The 21424-nt window shown below is 39.8% G+C and overlaps 1 protein-coding gene across 1 annotated transcript in view; it reads right to left on the bottom strand.

Moving 5' to 3' along the window:
- Positions 1-21424, bottom strand: part of epha6 (eph receptor A6) — a 670497-nt gene that overhangs the window by 300730 nt on the left and 348343 nt on the right. The window contains exon 4 of the mRNA XM_059968217.1: positions 8783-8938. Within this exon, the coding sequence (XP_059824200.1) occupies positions 8783-8938 (156 nt within the window). The remainder of the gene's footprint in view (positions 1-8782; positions 8939-21424) is intronic.

The following is a 21424-nucleotide window of genomic DNA, read 5'->3' as shown; positions in this document are numbered from 1 at the left end:
AGTAGGTTAGACCACGGTTGCAATATTGTGTTCAGTACTGGTTACCTCAATATAAAGATGAAGAAGCTTTAGAGATGGTGCAGAAGAGATTGACAAGGATGCTGCCTGAATTAGAGAGCATGTTGTATGGGGAGAGGTTGAGCAAACTTGGACTTTTCTCTTTGAAGAGAAGGAGGATGAGAGGAGACATATATCTGATAATAAGAGGCATAGCCAGCATCTGTTTCTCAAGCTGGAAATGGTTAACATGGAAGGAATAATTTCAATGTGATTAGAGGAAAAGATAGTGGGATTGTCACAGAGGTATATTTTTATTTTTACACAGAGAGGCAATTGGTTGTACTACACTGCCAGGGCTGATGGTGGAGGAGTTTACATAATGGATATTTAAGAGACCCTTAGATAGGCAGAAATGGATGAAAGAAAAATACATTTGTTTACCTAGTCCATAGATGGCAAAAAATACTTTCAAACCAATGCCAAGTCTTGGCAGCTGGCCTACAGTCCTGCAAGGTACAGCGAATCAAGTGCTCATCTGGCAGGCTTAAGTGTGATGACCATTTCTGCAACCACTACACTATGAGAGCTCAAGATATTCCTCTTCAATCTCCTCTCTAATTGGTAAAACAGTTATGCAGGGATAATACTGGGTATACAATGACAGGGGCACACCTCATGGCTTCCTGAAACATTACTCGCACAAGACAAGGGCATGGTGGAATATTCTCCACTAGCCTGCATGGGTTCAGTTTTAACATCACCGAGTGCAGATTCCTCATGTTACATCCCATTCTGGGTAGAAACATATCACCAATCATTCATCTTGACCAGGTCTAAATCCTGCAGCTCTTCACCCATAGGATATGTACACTCTCACCAAAAGGACTGCTTTAAGTAGCTCATCACCAGTTTACCAGGGGCATTAGGGATTAGTAGTAAAAGCTCCCTTTTCAGCAGTGCACTCATCCTGAAACATCAATAATATGACTCTATTGCACCAGTGGCTAGTACAATTGTGTACAGAAATTCCAGTCAATTCCAATGCATGTCCCAACGTGATCCACTTCCATAACTGTGGGCTGCCACATGAAGGTACAAAATACACTGAGGTCATCCATGGTATTAAAGCCTAAGAAGTCAGGTACACTGCATACTTGGCCTTCCAATTTGCATCCAACTCGGCTGTATTCACATGAATAGGGCTGCCAACTGTCACTTAGAAAATAAATGGCTTGTTATTTTTACTTTATTTTACCTAACAATTAAAACAGTAATATAAATTAAGCTGTCTGTGTTTTTAAATAAATGTAATATTTTTCATGTGGATTTGTGAACATTTTGTAAATTTTCAAGCATCCTTAAATATATTTTAATGTTTCTGAACATCTGTCAGCAGTCTATCAGGGCAGTTTGGGTAGGGGCCTTGTATGGAACTGCCTGTGGTCTCGTAACTGCTGCAGGTCCTCTGTGCTTTGCAGAACAGCTGTGGCTACCAGACTTTGAGGATATTGAAGGCTATGAAACAAGTGAGAGAGCGATATCTTGTGGGGCAGAAGCCAATTGAAAACTGCAAGTCTTGTTGGGAGTGAGTTTTATTTGAGCCAATAAGGAGAAAGAAGTTGTAAGTGGAGCAGATATTGTGTGAATGGGCCAGTGTTAGAGTGGTCTGGCTTTGACTCTTCAGGCTTGGGTAAGCACTGACAGAGGTTCTGAGTAAGTTTCCAGAATGTTTTGTTTTAGCTGTTGGTTTGTAGATAGTGCACAGAAAATGGATCCAGAGTGTTGTGAATTTAATATTTCAGCAGTATTACTTGGGAGTTTGACTGCTCCAGCCAAACCATGGAGCCATAGAGAAATTCAACATAGAAACAGGTCCTTCAGTCCACCTAGTCCATGCTGAAACCATTTGAACTGCTTACTTCCACTGACGTGCACTGGGACAATAGCCTCCATATCCCTACCACTCATGTACCTATCCAAACTTCTCTAAAATGTTGGAATTGAGCTTGCAAACACCACTTGTGCTGGCTGCTAATTCCCACACTCTCTGAGTGATGAAGTTTCATCTCATGTTCTCCTTAAACTTCTCACTTTTTACCCTTAACCCATTACCTCTGGTTGTAGTCCCACCCAACCTCAGTGGAATCAATGTGCTTTGCTGATATCGTAAATGTAATGTAGAAATATTTAGAACAGAAACCATTCTTGAATACATTTAGGTCTCATAAGCAAAATCAAAAGGAAGGGGAGTCCATTTCAGCATTTGTGGCTGAATTGAAGAGATTGTCTGAGCATTGTTAGTTCAGTAATGGGCTTAATGGTGCAATGAGAAATCATATAGTTTGTGGAATCATACAAGAAAGCATTCATAAATGGATTCTAATTTAAACACAGCTTACATTTACAAGAGCAGTTAAAATAGCTGTATCAATAGAAACAGCAGAGATGAAATTGAGTTATGGTCAGGAATGAAGGTGAGTTGTGAACAAAATTGCAGCATCTAAACAGAAACTGGCCCGGCTGAAGAAATAGTGTTACCATTATGGCAAGGGTGACATACAGCAGACCAATGCAGATTTGAAGGAGAAACTTGCAGAAAATGCAATAAAGCAGGTCCTATACAAAAAGCATGTTGGGCAGACAAAAATAAATAGACTGCACAGAGAAAAGTAAAAAAAAAAGTGAAGTTGCTGTTTCAAAAAGAGTACTAATCTGCACGCTGATGAAAAATCTGACAATGATGAGAGTGACACCAGACTGGCTCACCTTACAATGTGAAAACTAACAAGAGACAAGCAATATGCTTACCCCAGAAGTGAACGGCAAATTAATAAAATGTATTTGGACACTGGTTTGGCTGTTTCAAACATTTACTAAAATGAGTTTAAACAGCACTTTAAACATATCAAACTGAAGCCGCAGATATCCAACTAAGGACTTATACTGGTAACAGTTAAGTAGAACAACCAACAAGCCACATTGGGCTTGTAAGAGGTAAATAAAGGAGGGCCAGTATTGTAGGGTCGTGAGTGGCTGAGACACAGCTACGACTTGACTGGAGATCCATCCATGATTTGTGTGTCTCATCCCTTATAACAGAGTCAACTGAATGTGAATTAAGAAAGGTACTGGAGGACACAACTGTATCCATGCTATATAACATGAATCATTACCCAATAGAAGGTAAAGAGGTGTTGCTGCCTTTGGTTGGAAAGAATATTGGACCAAGGAAGGTCATGCAGCTCAGAGGGATCGAGAAAGTGTTGAGAGCAATGGTCCGACTACAACAGTTTTCATAAGCAACATATCTGAGAAAGTTTCTGATACGTTAATCAGCCAGTTGCTTGCAAAATGTGGCTTGGTTTTAAGCTGAAGAGAGCTCAAGATGCTTCAGGAAAGCTGCAAGCATTCCATGTTTGTGAGTATAAAGAACCAGAATCTACTCTGTGTGCATTAAGGTTATTGCAAGAACTTCAAGTGGGAGACAAAATGATGCTTGCAAAAGTAGATTCAAGGATGAAAACCCAGGTGCATGAATGGAAGCCCAATAAGAAAGGAGCCAATAGAGATACAAGAATAGAGGATTCGACACCTGACGTAGTGGATGAGGAAACCAAGAGGACAGATCGGATCGTAAAGGGAGCAATGGTAAGATTCATAAATTAATACTGCAGTGAATCAAATGCACCTTCCCAAGTTCTAGTTGCATATCCTAGAAAGAATAAAAAGGAAAAGAAATAGAAAGGCGTGAATGAGAAAAGGAACGTGAGAAAGAAAAAGAGCAGGATTGGGACTGTGAGTGAGACTGTGAAAGGGATCATGAAAGAAGCAGGGATTGAAGAAGATCCAGAGAGATGCATTCTATATTGAGTTGGAGTTTATAGCTGAGCAGTATATTGTTTGATTAAGCATTCTTGTTCATTTAAATAATTCATTATGGGTTATATGTAAAAATAATTGAATAGCATATGTCATAAGGCCACCATGTGAAACTTGCACACCTCTCTTAAAGTAAGCACAAATCGAGATACATTATTCTGGGCTCCCTTGTTTTCATTTTGATTTATTTTGATGACTTGGATTTACACAGAGCTAATGATACGTTCCTTATGTGAGATGTGGAAACTTTGGGAGATCTCTATTCTTCCTGATAACTGCATCTGCATGAAGTGCACCAAGCTGCAGCTTCTCAGAGACCTTAAGGAACTGGAGCTGCAGCTCAATGACTTTCAGCTCATAGGGAGAATGAGGATGTGATAGATAGGAGCTGCAGGGAGGTAGTCACTCCTAATTTGCAGGAAACAAGTACTTTGGTGACTGTCAGGAGAGGGAAAGGGAATAGAACATCCAGAGCAGACTACCTATTATATGTGACCATTCCCTTCCATAATATGTATACAGCTTTGGATACTGTTGTTTAGGAACAACTTAACTGAGTGAAGCCACAGCGAGCAAGTCTCTGGAAATGTGGGGAGTAGAGGCAATTGGGAGATTCATTGGTTAGAACAATAGAAAGGAGGTTCCATGGACAAGAACATATTCGTATGGTTAGATGCCTCCCAGCTGCCAGGATCAGGGACATCTTGGAATGAGTCCACAGCATTCTTAAGTGGGAGGGTGAGCAACCAGAGGTAATGATCGACGTTGGTACCAATGACATGGTGAGTTCAGGGAGTTCGGCGCTAAGTTAAAGAAAAGGACCTCTACGGTTGTGATCTCAGGATTGCAACCTGTGCCATGTGCTCGTGAGGCCTTATATTGTTTAATACATGGCAATAGGGTTGGTGCAGAAGGAAGGGCTTCAGATTTTTGCATCATTGGGCTCTCTTCAAGGGAAGTTTGGACATCTACAGAAGTGATGGTTTTACCTGAATTGGAGCTGGAGGGTGTTTACTATCCTAGAAGCAGGTTTGCTAGTGCTGCATGGGAGCAAGGTGGGGGATGTTAAACTGGAGTTGCAAGGGGATGGAAATCAGAGTGCCAGAACAGGTAGTGGAGTGGTTGAGGAGAAAGATGTTGTTAAGCCTACATACAAGGTTAGGAATCAAAAGGTTGAGCATGTTGGAACTAACATTCTGAGCTGTATATATTTCAATGCAAGGACTATCATATTATAGGAAAGGTGGATGAGCTTAGGGCATGGATCAGAACCTGGAATTATGACATTTCAGCCATTAGTGCAGGAGGGGTAGGACTGGCAGCTCAATGTTCCATGGTTCCATTGTTTTAGAAGTGATACAATGGGAGGGATTACTAATTAAGGAAAATGTCACAGCAGTGCTCAGTCAGGTCAGACCAAGAGCTCATTTAATGAGGATTTATGGGTAGAACAGAGGAACAAGAAAGATATGATTGTATGAATGAGATTCTATTATAAATCGCCCAACAGTCCATGGGATTTAGGGGAGCAAATTTATGGAGAGTGCAGACTGTCACAAGAAACACAACGTTGTGATAGCAGGTGATTTTCCACATATTGATTGGGTTTCCCATACTGTAAAAGGGCTGGATGAGAAAGCAGTTGTCAAATGTGTTCAGGGAACTTTCCTTAACTAGTATATAGAACTCCCAACCAGAGGGAATGAGATACTAGATCTCTTATTAGGAAATGAGATAGGACAGGTGACAGAAGTTTGTGCAGGGGGACACTTTGCATCTCGTGATAATGCCACGAGTTTCAAGGCAATTATGGAAAAGGATAGGTCTGGTCCTTGGGTTGAGGTTCTAAATTGAAGAAAGACCAATTTTGATGTTATCAGAAAGGATCTGGCGAGTGTGCATTGGGACATGTTGTTTTCTGGCAAAGGTGTACTTGGTAAGTGGGAGGCCTTCAAAAGTGAAATTTTGAGAGTGTAGTGTTTATATGTTCCTGTCAGAATAAAAGACAAGGATAACAGGCTTGTGGAATCTTGTTTTTTGAGAGATATTGAGACGCTGCTTAAGAAAAAGAGGCGGTGCATAACAGATATAGGCAGGCATGAACAAATGAGATACTGGAGGAGTATAAGAAAATCAAGCAAGCACTGAAGAAGGAAGTCAGCAAAGCTAAAAGAAGACATGAGATTGCTCTATCAGATAAAGTACAGGAGAATCCTAAGGACTTCTACAGATATATTAAGAGCAAAAGTATAGTAAGGGACAAAATTGGTCCTCTAGAAGATCAGAGTGGCTGTAAATGCCAGGAGCCTACAGAGATGGAGGAGATCTTAAATGGATTGTTTACATCTGAATTTATTCAGGAGACAGACACAGAGTCTCTAGATGTGAGGAAATGCAGCAGCGATAACATGGAGGAGGTGTTTGCTGTCTTGGGTGGATAAATCCCTAGACGCTGACAAGGTGCTCCCTTGGACTCTGTGGGAAGCCAGTGGAGAAGTTGCAGGGGCCCTAGCAGAGATATTTAAAACCTTCTTAGCTATGGGTGAGGTGCAGGGGGATTGGTGGACAGCTAATGTTGTTCTGTTGTTTAAGGAAGACTTTAAGAGTAAGCCAGGAAATTACAGGCCAGTGAGCCTGACGTCAGTAGTGGGCAAGTTATTGGAAGATATTCAAAGGAACTGGATATATAAGTATTTGGAGAGACAGAGACTGTTTAGGTGTAGTTAACATGGCTTTGTGTATGCCAAGTCATGTCTAACCAATCTTATAGAGCTTTTCAAGGAAGTTACCAGGAAGGCAAGGCAGTGGGGTATCTACATGGACTTTAGTAAGGCCTTTGACAAGGTCCTGCATGGGAGGTTAGTCAGGGCAGTTCAATCGTTTGGCATTAAAAATGAAGTAGTAGATTGGATTAGTCCTGATGAAGGGTCTTGGCCTGAAACATCAATTGTTTATTCCTTTCCATAGATGCTGCTTGACCTGCTCAGTTCCTCCACCATTTTGTGTGTGTTGTGTTAAATTGGATTAGGCATTGGCTTCATGGAAGAAGCCATAGAGTGGTAGTAGATGGTTGCCTCTCTGACTGGAGGTCTGTGACTAGTGGTGTGGCACAGGGATTGAGTCAGGGTCCATTGTTGTTTGTCATCTATATCAATTATCTGTAGTAAACTGGATCAGCAAATTTGCAGTGATACCAAGATTGGAGTGTAGTGGAAGACCATCAAAGCTTGCAGCAGGATCCAGACCAGCTGGGAAAATGGGTTGAAAAGTGGCATATGGAATTTCATGAAAACAGGTGTGAGATGTTGCACTCTGGGGGTGGAAGGGGGTACCAATCAGGGTAGGTCTTACATGGTGAGTGGTATGGCACTGAGGAGTGTGGTAGAACAGAGGGATCTGGAAATACCTGATTCCTCAAAAGTGACATCACAGGTAGATAAGGTCATAAGGAAAGCTTTTGGCTTTCATAAACAAATGCATTGCATACAGAAATTGGGATGTTATGTTGAAATTGTATAAGACATTGGTGAGGCCTAATTTGGAGTCTTGTGTGCAGTTTTGGTCACCTACCTGCAGGAAAGATGTAAATAAACTTGAAAGAGTGCAGAGAAAATCTATAGGGTTGTTGCTGGGACTTAACACCTGAGTTATAGGGAAAGGTTGAACAGGTTATATTTGTATCCCCTAGGACATAGAAGATTGAGGGAAGATTTGATAGAGGTATACAAAATTATGAGGGGTATAGATAGGATAAATGCAAGCAGGCTTTTTCCACTGAGGTCTGGTGAGACTACAACTAGTGGTCATGGGTTAAGGATAAAAGGTGAAATATTTAAGGGGTGCATGAGGGGGAACCTCTTCAGTCAGAAGGTGGTGTTAGTGTGGAACAAACTAGCAGTGCAAATGTTGGACAAGGGGTTGATTTTAACATTTGAGAGAAATTTGGATGGAATAAGGGTGGTAATGAGAGCTATGGTCTGGATGCAAGTCAAAGGGACTAGATGGGTTGAAGCGTCTGTTTTGGTGCTGTGGTGTTCGATGATTCTATGACTCTAAACTGCAGAGATCACCATGGAGTCAAAACTGAAACATAGTCTTGGTTGAGCATAATTCTGCCATTAAATATCTTAATATATTGGCTCTTTACCTTTTCTGTTGCTTTTCAACCTAATCAAAGATCTCAGCTGATGATTCAAAACAAGTGTGAGAAGGCTTACTGCCTCCCTTTCAGGCAGTGAAAACCAAATTTCCATTGTCCTGCTGACACGGTTCTGGACAACACACACGGTTGCACTGGAGGTAATGCAGAAGAGATTCACCAGGATGTTTCATGAGACGGAGTGTTTCACTTATGAGGAGAAACTAGATAGGGCCAGTTTGTTTTCTTTGGACTGCAAGTGGCTGAAGAGCAACTGATAGAGGTATACAAAATTATGAGAGGCCTAGATAGGATATTTAGGAGGAAATCTTTCATTATAACAGAGGTAACTAAAATGAGATGGCAAAGACTGAAGGTGAAGAATAAAATTTAGAGGGGATCTGAAAGTGAACTTCTTCACCAGAAGGTGACTGGAATCTGAAATGTACTGCACAAGATGGTGATGGAAGTACCTGCTCTCACAACACTTTAGAAGTATCTACAGTATATGTACACTTGAATCATTAACAGATACAGTAGAAGGCTAGGGCATTGCTAATTTGGACCAGGGTAGACAGGAATTTGCCAAAGAGCTTGTTTCTGTATCATATGACTCAAAGATTTTTTTCAACACTCCTATTCTGTTTACTAAAACTCTTCCCATAATGTGGTGATCAGAATGTTGCATGCTGTGTGGCTGCAGCAAAATTCATTCTTTAGCCATTTAAGAAACTTGAATATGAAACAAGAGATGCATTTACTTACTTGTACAAGCCATGGTGGGTGGGTCTTTTTCTGCTCTGAAGTAATTTTTGTCACATACACATACTTCTGATGCATCTTCATGGGAGAAGCTGTGTGGAGGACACTTGGAGCACTTGATGTTTCCAGCAAAGGCTTTGTAGAATCCAGGTCTGCAAGCTGAAAGGAGTTACAAATCCATCAATATAGATAGAAGATTAATGATTACCATTCAATTAATGTATATGTTAGAGATAATAGCACACACTCTCTCTGGTTTTAAGAGATGGTGTGCACAGCACTGACTTTGCAGTCTATGTATTTTATTCTCAGTAAATTTAACTCTTCCTCGAGCCACAGAAGTTTTTTGGATCTAGAGCCTGGAATAAAGTCTAACAGCTGGACACTCTGGGATTGAATTTCAGGACTCTGAGGTGGGAGTACTAAGCAGACTCCAGGAGTCTGATAGTTGGGAAAGGAGAAGGATCTCAAATCTGGAACACTGAAACCAAGAAACCAGGAGAAGTAGAAGGCCACCTGTGCCACTCCATTTAATATGATCATCGCAGATCTATGCTAGTCTTCCCTCCTCTTCTGTGCCAGTTCCTCATAACTCTCCTCAGTCTTTTAAATGTATATCTATCTTCATATTAAATTCAACTAACAATCTGACTTCCCCTTGGGAAGTCTAGGATGAGGGAACACCACTAGATATGAGGAGGTTGTAGAGGGGAACGTAGACACGATGGTCTGAACTATTACTTTGGCCCATTGCTTGTAGCTTTGAATGTGTTCTTGAGGAATAGCACTATCAGTTGGTCAAACATTTTCCTTGATTTCTATAGAACAAAACCCAAGGAAAGGGACATCTCAACCACACCGGCCCCTTTGAACTACCAGGCAGTCCTGTTTTACCCATTCTCCATCATCATCCAGTTCCTGCTTTTATATGTTCTCAATAAAATTCACTTGCACCTTTCATATGTTTGGCAGGATTTTCCTTGTTTCCATTTGTATAGTGCTCAGTTCCAAGGCGTAGGAGTGGGAGCAGGATCTACTGCATGCATTACAATTTCAATACAACTCTGGAAGTGAATAAGGTCCTGCTTGAGCTTTAAGCCACAAGGGAGGCATCTTATCCACCAGGTAAAGCCCTCATTCCCTCCACCACTAGCACATGATGGCTACATTGCGTATCATTTACCAAGTACTGAACACTTACTCATCTAGGTACTTGTAAACCCATGACCTCTATCAAGAGCATCAAGCACAATGATGACACCACCGTCTGCATTTAGCACTCTAAGTCACACACCATCCTGACTTAGAGGTAAATTCCTATTCCTTAATCATCACTGGATCTAAATCTTGGAATTCCCAAGCACACAGAACTGTGAAAGTAGGAAAGCAAGAGGTAGGCAATAACTGCTGACATTGCTAGCTCTGCCCTTTTTCTGCAAATGAATAAAACATGTTCTGAATAACAAATATCACTTTTTTATTTCACATATTATTTAAAGTACTTTAAAATATCCAATGTTTTACCATCGTAATACTTCAGATCTTTATACCACAAGGTAAATATCGCCCAAGCATTTTTTTTGTACTCTGTACTGAAATCACTTAGCCAATCACAGAAAAGATTTTTAAAAGGCAAGGTGGCAAGCTCGATTGTTTTCGCTGTCCTGAATGGTTTACCTACAGCTTCAGCTAAGGCAGAAAAATATGCCACACATCGCTGTGGGTGGATCTGAAAGCTGGGTAACGTTTGATTTAAAGCCAATGAGACAGAGCAGTTGTACTCCCATCACCACATTATCATAATATAGGTGGAAAAATTAATAATTAATATGAGTCTTTTTGGTGAAATTTGACTAAACATATTATGATCAAATGCTTCTATATTATTAACATCAAACCTACTCAAAAGTATTCATAGATTGCATAATTGAGATTTAATCAAATATTCTTGGAATCACTTTACCCAATTTTTTCATTGCCAAAATTATTCAAACATTGTATCTGGAATTAAATGTCTCCCTGGGGTGGAGATCGGCAAAGGGAGATAAAATTGTTATCTGCGGTAATATTTTAGAGAAAGATGGGATGAGAACAAAATGGGATCATATTTTATACATAATTGTTTTACTACAATTAATGTCAGCAATCTTTCCTGTCTCCTGGTGGAGCAATTAATTGCAACAAAGCTGAAGCTTCTCTGTTTTTATTTTTGATTAGAATTGTTTCAGCTCTAATTTACTTCAACAGTATTTTTAGAACATATTTATTATGTTTAAAGTAATTTTCTGCATGACAATGAAATTATTTTTCTCTATGAGTACCTGTCAAGGAGTAATAACAGGGCTTCCGAGTGGACTATTTTCCACTTTGCACTCAGTGACAGCATTCAGCGCTATTAAGTATGACAGCCTAAATGCAATGCAAATCTCCCTCAGACAGCTTTGAAATTCACCTCAAAATATATCTTCAGATTATAACCCTTTACTGCACATTTTTTACACATTGTAAGACTGAAATTTTTTCTATCCTGCGCTGTTACAGCAGGTTAACTGGAATAATTTTTGCTTAAAATATTTTCAGTATTAGTGAGGATATCCTAATCTATTCACCTAAGTGAATCCAAGCACAAGCCTTTTAGCTGAAGAGGATGATTTCGAATTAATTGGAAGATCCAATTCTGCAAACAAAATCCACGGAAGATGTAAGAGCACATACTGTGGTTTGGAGTTCCGTAGCTGTGTTTTTTCAAAAGTATACAAACCAAGCTGAGGGCAACACATCTTGCAGGTCTGAAAGGAAGCAGGATTCCACCAGAACCAAAAATTGTAAAGATAAAGAAGAATATTACTGACCAACACAATCCGAGGGTGTGCTGGATGCAGGCTGCAAGTGACACTATGCTTCTGGCGCCAAAAAGCATAACTCCAACTTGCTAAACATAACCCATGCACTCATGGGGAGAAGATACAACCTCGGTACAGACAGTGGTGGGAATTGAACACTGATAGTCAGCACTGTAAAGTATTGTGCTAACCACTCTGCTGCAATGCTCTTTCGAGTGGATACAGTGGATTTGACATCCATTGGCAGTGGATAGGAACTTGTTAGCACAAATGCCAAATAATAATCAGATTATCAACGGGAGATCACTCGAGAGACTGCCAGCACTTTGGCTTGTTAAATCTCCTTGAACTCTGAATACTGTATCTGTGGAAATTCCCCAACAACCAAAATGGATATCTCCAGGAGAGATTACAATTTGTTATCGTGTCCTGGTCAATAAAGTCTGCAGATGGTGGAAATCCAAGCAACACATACAACATGCTGGAGGAACTCAGCAGGTCAGGCAGCATCTATGGAGATGAATAAACAGTTGATGATTTGGGCCAAGACCCTTCTTCAGGACTGAAAAGGAAAGGGGAAGATACCTGAATAAAAAGTGGGGTGAGGGGAAGGAGGCTAGTTGGAAAGTGATACGTGAAGCCAGATGGGCGGGAATGGTCAAGGGCTGGAGAAGAAGGAATCTGAAAGGAGAAGAGAGTGGACTATAGAGAAAGAGAAGGAGGGAGGCCCGGGGGAAGGATAGGCATGTGAGGAGGTAAAATGTAAAAGTGTTTTTTTTTACTGTAAGGAGAAATCAATATTCATGCTATTAGGTTGGAGGCTACCCAAATAGAATATAAGGTGTTGCATTTCCATCATCAGGGTGGCCTCACCGTGGCACAAGAGGAGGCCATGGATTGTCACGTAGGAATGGGAATACAAGTCGGAATTAAAGTGTTTTGCCGCTGGGAATTTCCGATTCTAGAATAGAAATGGAGGTGTTCAATGAAGTGGTCTCCCAATTTACAACTGGTCTCAGCAATGTAGAGGAGGCCTCTTTGGGAATACCAGACACAACATATGACTCCAGCAGGTTCGCTGGCTTGCCTCACCTGGAAGAACTGTTGGGGGACCTGAATGGAGGTAAGGGAGGAGGTGAATGGACAGTTATAGCTACTTGCAGGGTTAAGTGCATTGAGGGAGATTGGTGGGGAGGGACAAATGGACAAGGAAATCACGGAGGGAGTAGTTTAGTAGTAGGAATTTAATGGAATTGTAGAGGCTACATGAAGACATTACATTGTTCTAGAAAGATAAACTGATTATGGCCAACACAAAGCAGAGATTTTCCTACTAAATTATTTATTACTGTCAGTAATTGCTTTGACAGCAATTTCAGATACTGGCATTAATCTGTTGTTTCTCCAAGCATGGCATTTTCCTTCAAGGTAAGTTTTCAGTGTAAAATTTCTAAATTGAAGGAATAATAAATAATTCACTTGGTGATCTGCAACATTAGGCTCAATTAGAAATGCACATATTTCATTGAATGACAACTGAACAGAAGTGTTATCAGATGTTGATATCAGTCAGGACATCTCCTATAATGGTTTGTATTATGAACTTCATCCTTACTTTTAGAACTATAGTTGGATTTGAACAGCTTCTACACATTTTGTACTTATCAATGTATACTGTAAGAGCTAGATCTTTGTAATTAATCTGATTATTTCCCCTCTAGTTCAGCCAATGCATCTATTCCTCATCTTTCCCAAGAGGTGGCATGGCATTGAGGGGCTGAGGTTGTATGGGTAAGTCTAAATGGGTTGGAGACATTTCTTTGTTGTCTGCATCTTCATGGCCCAGAATTTCCTTGTAATAGAAAGTTACAATTGTGTGCTGCAGCCCTACCTACTAGGTCCAGCTTTAGATTGTGTGCTTCTCTTGGTGAGGCCCTCTTTGGAGAAGCCACCCTAGTTCTTGCCAATAAGGTCCTTTATAGCATTGTATCAGGAGAGTCTGGGGGACTGTAGAAAGGTATGAGGTCAAGCCTTCTCTAAACCTAGCTGACTGCTAAAACTGTAAGCATTCCTTTGACAAATCTAGACCCAGTGGTTCCTATCTTTTAATGTTCTCTTAAATAAAAGGTCAGTAACATGTTGTAAATTAGCTACAAATAAGGGATTAAGTGGGTAGTCAAGCTGGAATTTGTCAATAGCATTGTCACTGTTCTAGTATTTAGTTATTTATTGACATACAGGATGCAATAGGCCCCTCCATTCCTTCGAGCCACAGTGCACAGCATTCCCCCAGTTTAATGCCAGTCTAATCACAGGACAATTTACAATGAGCAACCAACCTACCAACAGGTCCGTTTTTGGACTGTGGGAGGAAACAGGAGCACCCAGAGGAAACCCACTTGGCACAGGGAGACTGCACAGACTCCTTCCAGGCAGCTGTAGAAACTGAACCCAGGTTGCCAGTATTGCCAAGCTTTGTGCTAACCAATATGCTACCTTGCTGCCCCTTATAATGAATGGCATTAGTGACAGAAATAAAATGTGAATCTTAATTTAAAGTGCACAGAATACAGGGCATTTTAAAAATATTTAACAATTCTATAGAAGCTGACAACAAGAGGTGTTTGCTATCTGTACATTGATCTATGAACATTTTGATAACCCAAGCTCTAGAACATAAAATTCCTAAATAGATGCAGATATGCACGTGCTAGTAAATCTGACAGTACCACCAATGAGTTGCAATGTTATGTATATTTAGTTTGAACCAGTAGAATAAGGGCAAGATGTCGCGCTGCTTTTTCTTTCTTAGTATAATTAGGGAGCTCTTACATCAAGGTATCTAACAAAATAAAATCACCTCTTCCAGAGGCATTGCTTGATTTTAAATCTTCTTTTCTGTCATTACAGAAAGTACTGCTTGAAGCAATTAGGTAATTTTACCACAGGTAGCAGCATTACACATGCTGAACTGACTTTTGTTCATCATAATATTAATGATTAGATAATATAAAAATAGTAATAATTTAATTGGCATGACCTGTGGAAATTCAATTGCTCAGGGGGTGTAATAAACTAATATACTGACGGAAACACCCTGAGATTCAATTGGCAGCAACACAGCTAATACTTAACCAGCCACTGAAAGTGGCTAGGAAACAATTTAAATTAAGGACAGAATATTGAAATTATACATGACAGTAACTTTCCTAATTTGCTTATGTCTCTTTCTCCATATCCATTCTGTGTTAGAATCAAAGATATATATATATATTTCCCCTAGATTATAAGCTTAGTTTCTTCTTAATGATGGCTCCTTTACCTTTCTCTGCTACCACCTTGGCATTTAATAAATTCATGTTGCTCTAACTCTCTGATTTGCAATTTTACTTTTTCTGTATTTGTCATACACCACAATGTTTAATTCATAATCATGTTATTTCTCTAGGCATATCTCACTGACTCATGCTCTCTAAATCTGATTCCTTACAAATATATTGTTGCCCCAGTTTCACTTTTAAAATTTATCATGCATGAATTCAATTGGCTTTATACGTAGTGATTAAATTATTTAATGTTGTCTTCTGTTTATTATCATTGTAGTTTCATCAAATCCAGTTGATCCATCTTCCTGGGAAATATCATAGCAATAAAATTGTTTAGGTTTTACCATTTGGATATTCCTTCCTATGACTTTATCTTGGGTATCCCTTAACATGTCTTGAGATATTATTTCATGCTATTTGAAAATTTGATATAAATTTCTTCTTTAACCTTCCAATTTCTTATTGACTTCATTTCTTGTCTCTTTAAATTCTCCCTTGTTATGACCTTCCCAGTTTTGGCAATCATTTAAATTATTACCTTGGTCTATAATTTTCATTATTGTCTTTACAAGACAGAAATTTTTACATCTGCTTTTTTTAATATTTGTTTCGTTATTTAGTTCACTCCTTTTTATTAGTTGGAAAATAGCCTGAGCACAATATCAAAGGTACTCATGAAGAGAACTGCAATTACGGGTGATTTAATCTGCATATTGATTGGATTAATCAACCTGACAAGAGTATTGTGGAAGGGAAATTTGTAGACTTCATCAGGGATTTCATCTTAGCGCAATATATTATAGAATATATCCCAAGAACAGGTGATTTTAGAATTTGCCATTCTAAAAAGGGAAGATTAAAAAGAGATCCTGTAATCTAGGATACCCTGAAGAGTAGTGACCACAACCTACTGTCCAAAGAAGATGTCCACAATTAAATAAGGACAATTAGAGAAGTACGAAGGAAAGGTGCTGAAATTATCTTAGAAAATAGGCTAAAGAAAAGGTCAGAAGATGAGTAGGAACAGATAATTAATCAGATATTTCATAATGCTCAGCAATAATTTATCCCAATTGAAAAGAGGAACAAAGAAGTCAAAGATTTTCCATTTAGATTAATGACTTGGATGAGGAAGCTGAATGTAAAGTATACAAGTTTGCTACTTCTATGAAAATAGTTTGGAGTGCATGTTGTGATAACGATATTTATTCTTTGCAGCAGGGTCTAGATAGTATGAATGAATGGTGAAAACTTGCAAATGGAGTATAGTGTGGGAAAATTTGGGGGTATGCACTTCAGTAGGAGGAATCAAAATGTAGGCTATCACCCAAATACAGGGCAATTATAAATAAGTATAGTTCATTGGGATTTGAGTTCATGAATCACAAAAAGATTATCAGGCAGCTGCAGCAAGTACAGTAGTTAGGCAGAGAAATAGCATCATATACAAAATGCTGGAGGAACTCAGAAGGCTAGCCAGCATCGAAGGAAAGGAGTTTAGTCGATGTTTCAGGTTGAGACCCTTCATCAGGATTAGAGAAAAAAAATGAGGAGTCAGAGTAAGAAAGGAGGAAAATCGAAGAAGAAACACAAGATGATAGGTGAAATCTGGAGGAGGGGAGGGGTGAAGTAAAGAGCTAGAAAGTTGATTGGTGAAAGAGATACAGGGCTGGAGAAGGGGGAATCTCATAGGAGAGGACAGAAGGCCATGGAAGAAAGAAAAGGGACGGGAACACCAGAAGGAGGTGATGGGCAGGTAAGGAGAAGAAGGAAATTGACGGGAGAGGAGCCTAGATATTGGGAGGAAGGGAAGGAGGAGGGGCACCAAGTGGAGGTGCCAAGCAGTTGAGGAAAAGGGATAAGAGACCAGAGTGGGGAGATGAAGAAGAGGGAAGAGGGAACAGGGAGGGGAAAAATACCGGAAGTTGGAGATGTTGATGTTCACGCCATCAAGTTGGAGTCTATCCAGACAGAACATGAGGTGTTGCTCCTCCAACCTAAGAGGGGGCTCATCATGGCCAAAGAAGAGGCCATGGACCGACATGTCTGAATGGGAATGGGGATAGGAACTGAGATGGCTGGCAGTCAGGAAATTCCACCTTTTGTGGCTGGAGCCGAGATGCTCAATATCCCACAATATGCGTCAGGTCTCAGCAACATAGAGGATGCCAAACTGACAGCATAGAACAGAGTCAGTGACTGCAACAGATTTGCAGTGCAAGTGTTGCCTCATCTGGAGGAACTGTATGGGGTTCTGAATAGAGGTGAGGGAAGGAGGTGAATGGGCAGGTGTAGCATTTCCACTGCCTCCAGGGATAAGTGCCATGAGGGTAATTAATAGAGAGGGACAGGTGTTCAAGGGAATCATGAAGGGAGCAATCCCTGCAGAAGGCAGAGAGTGTGGGGAAGGTGACGATGTTTAGCTGCCTCTTCTGGCTTGACTGAAGCACCAATAGATTAATGAAGTCAGGACAGGTAGCAGAATGAATGGCTGCTGCCTTCGAGAAAGAAGCAACATAGAAGGGGAAAGGATACCATTTTAGAGTGGCAAGAGGAGTATAGCAGGTTACAAATAAAAGTGCTGGAACCACTGATGTTTATAATCTTATTTAAAACAACTCGAACTGTGGAATCAAAACCTTGGAATGTGTAAATTGCTACCACTACCACAGGAAGCAGTCCAAACAAATGGAAGGGGAGTATTTAACTTTCACATATACCTGCAAATCCTCAGGTGTAGTTAGCAATGTACTGGTCTGGAAGAAACTTGAAGAAGATATCAATAAATTCGCCAAAACCCTAGCTTGCTGCCAAATACATTTCAAGTTGTTACATGTAATCTATTACACCCTGGCAAGAAGAAAATGAGGTCATATATTACTTTAAAAATACGAGTCTAAACAGGATGGAGACAAAATGGATTTGGGAGTACAAATGGACAAGGTGAGACACAGGTCAATGAGGCCTTGGTACAAAAGAACGAGTTTCTGGATTATTTCCAAAGGGATAAAATTGAAAAATCGAGAAGTTATACTGAACTCTTATTGAATTTTCAAGTGTGATTGAACTTCCATGTGCAGTTCTGGTCAGTATATTATAATAAGGTAATAAAGGTACTGACAAGGGCAGCAGAAGTGGGAGGTTATACCCATTAAAAAAGAATAAGCCTTTTTTATCTTGACAAAGGAAAGCTGATGAGTTGACTGAAACATCTGTGAAAGCATGAATGGTTTAATTATTTAGACATTCCTTTGTGGAAGTCCAAAACAAAAGAAGTTCAGCTGAAGCAAGTCAGTAAGATGTTGAATGGGAAATTTAAAACAAATATCAATACTCCGAGCGATGAGAATGTGTAAACCACGTGCACAGCTCTTCCTCCTGTCAAAGGTGCTGAATTTTTGAATGCCCCTGACATTCAGAAACATACAAGAATGCCAAAAATAAATAATGAAACAATTAAACATTTTTTTAAAAATCACTTAGAAATACAGCCAGAAAATTGCTGCCAGACTCGGCCAGTAACTTCCACTTTTTTTGCAGAAGTCCAGAAATTTCTAGCGTTTAAGGGGACATGCCAGTTTCTTCATTTTGAATTTCTGGCACTTCCTTACAAGTTCTGTTCTGTATAATGGCAAACTATAGCATCAGACCTTGTATCCATCACATCTACATTGGCATAAAAAGATTTGATCATGCCCTCAAGTTTTGCAAAAAGCTCAAAATAAATTTAATTTTGAAAGTTGACATTGAATTCCTCTCTTGGACCTCATGAGTGGTGAGGGGAGGAAGTTTACCTTTAACAATTGCTGCAATGAAAGAAGCCTCCACATTTTACTTCCGGCTGCTTGCTGTATCCTCTGGATTCCAATCCTCCTGCTGTGGTTTCTCCAAGTCAAATTCAAACCTTAGAAAAATCTGAACTTCTATTCAATCTCCTCTTAACTTCAACTCCTCTTAGAAAAAAAACACCTAGCTTTACATAAGTGATATCCAATCATCCCTGGTATCATAATGGCAAATTCACCCTCCATTGGACAACCTCCTTAATCAATTCTTTGAACTACCTACCAAACCGATTCCATAGGCTTTGACAGCTCCTCCAGTGGTCTGGTATGGGTCTGGTCATATGGGTATGGTCACTGTCTGGTACGAGGTGGCTACTGCACAGAATTGAAAGAAACTGCAGAAAGTTGTGAACTCGGTCAGCTCCATTATGGAGACCAGCCTCCTCAGCATCCAGCTAATTTTCAAGGAGCACTATCTCAAAAAGGTGATATCGGTCGTTAAGGACCCCCCCCCCCCCCCACACACACACCCAAGATGTACCCTCTTCTCATTGCTATCATCATGAAGGAGATACAGGAGCCTGAAGGCACACCCTCAATGATACAGGAACAGCTTCTTCTGCTCTACCATCCGAATTCTGAATGGACATTGAACCCATGAACATCTCATCACTTCTTTTTTGCACTACTTATTTAATTTAACTATTATGTATATATAATGTGATTTGCAGGTTTTATTATGTATTGCAGTGAGCTGCTACTACAAAAGCAATGTATTTTTGCACATACTGGTGATATTAAACCTGATTCTGATTCAATTAGCTCTGATACTGCCATCCTAGTCTTGCCTAAATTGTGGTGTCAAACCCTGTATTATGGTGAAAGGACTGATGTGTTTACAGCAACTAATTGATATTTAAATGTTAGTATATGATGATAAAGATGCTTTAGACGTTTACTTCTTGTAAAGTTTAATGATGGTTGGCAGACCAACTAAAGGTGCATTACCGCCACCTACTGAGTTGGAGTGTGGAGCAAAGAAACAGGAAGTATCCCCACTAAATTAAATACTATCAAAAAGACAAATGTTTTTCAGAAAGCTAAATTTCACTTATGTACAATACAATTGCATTGATTTCCTAACAAACTTTCCATGTTAAACTGCATCTGTCTCAAAGATTTTAATTTAGCGATTAGCACCTCATAGGAACTGCATTCAAATATTATATGCTGCACCATTTCTTGATTAGTGCACTCCTTATAAATGCTCATATCATGCATATTAACTCTGAACAAGGAATTATATAACCTAGTATGTCCAATCCATAAACGTATAATTTCTTTAGTCATTAACTTTCAAGTAACCATGTCATATGTTTTAATGAAGCAACTTGACTGGAATCAAGCTGTCAATTAAAAATGCTTAATTCTAAAAGGTAGCTTGACTTTGAGGGTAAAAGTATGTATTCATTTTTATTGAAAAGCAAATAGCTGCAGATACTGGAAATCAGAAATAAAGTAGAGACTGCAGGAAATAATCAATAGATCGGGCTTATTGGTGGAAAACAAAGTTCAAAGTTTAACATATATTTATTATCAAGGTATGTATACATTATATAACCTTCAGATTTGTCTCCTTACAAGCCGCCACAAAACAAAGAAACCCAAATGAGCCCATTAAAAACAGACCAAACACCCGCTGTGCAGAGAGAGAGAAAAACACAAATTATGCAAACAAATAGCATTCAGCACAAACTGGGTAGGGAGCAGCCGAAGTTGGCCACAGCCACAGCCTCAGCTCAGCAAAAAGCTGAGTAAACATTGCAGAGCAGTGAGCAGAACCACCCAACCCTCTTGATCCGACACATTCCCTTTTCAAACCATCTGCCCAGGCATTAAAATCGTCCTCACACCAGGACCCGGGCCCTGTTGCATCGACACTCTCAGGGCCTGGATCCCACTGCCAGGTTTCGGCACGCACCTGACCTTTTCAAATCGGTCTGGCACTTAGATTCATCAAGCCTTGCGGTTGCCTTAGGTGGATGGTCCTCGAATCTGCCTCTCTTCTGCTCGCTCTGATTTCACCTCAAATATGTCTTGACCTCACACTGACCTTTCCTTCAACCTGCCTCGATCTCTCCTCGCAACTGCACACTTTGACCCTCGACTCAGCCTCACCTTGGCTTGCCTCTGTTTTGTTTGCCATGAATTTTACAAGAAAAGGTGTCATTAATAAAATATTTAGTTATATTCATTGTTTTGTTTGCCGCTGGTAAGTAGTCACTGGTGCCATCTTAAACTGGAAGTCATTAATGTTTCAGATCAATGACCTTCCATTTATCATCAACCTGAAATATTAACTCTGTTTCTCGACTTTTCCAGTTGGCTGACCATTTCTGGAGGAGGATTCAACGGGCATCAAGTATTCCGTGATATCCTCTTTGTTTAAATCCCATTATTTTGATTATGAGTAGTAACTGTAGCAATAGCCCCTTACTGATAAGTCTTTTGAGATGATGCTCTCGATACATTTTTCCCCTATTTCTTCAAAATTAAAACTTCATTGCTTGACTATAATTGGCATTAGTGATTTCTTTTTTGGTGTTAGCAGGTTCTCCATCCATTACTTCACATTCATAGAGAGAAAGTTAAGAAGGAAGACAGTTAAATAATAAACAGATTCCGAATATA

Source organism: Hypanus sabinus, chromosome 4 (genome assembly GCF_030144855.1).
Source record: "Hypanus sabinus isolate sHypSab1 chromosome 4, sHypSab1.hap1, whole genome shotgun sequence".
Taxonomy (NCBI): Eukaryota; Metazoa; Chordata; class Chondrichthyes; order Myliobatiformes; family Dasyatidae; genus Hypanus; species Hypanus sabinus.
This window is presented reverse-complemented; position numbering and strand designations above follow the sequence as displayed.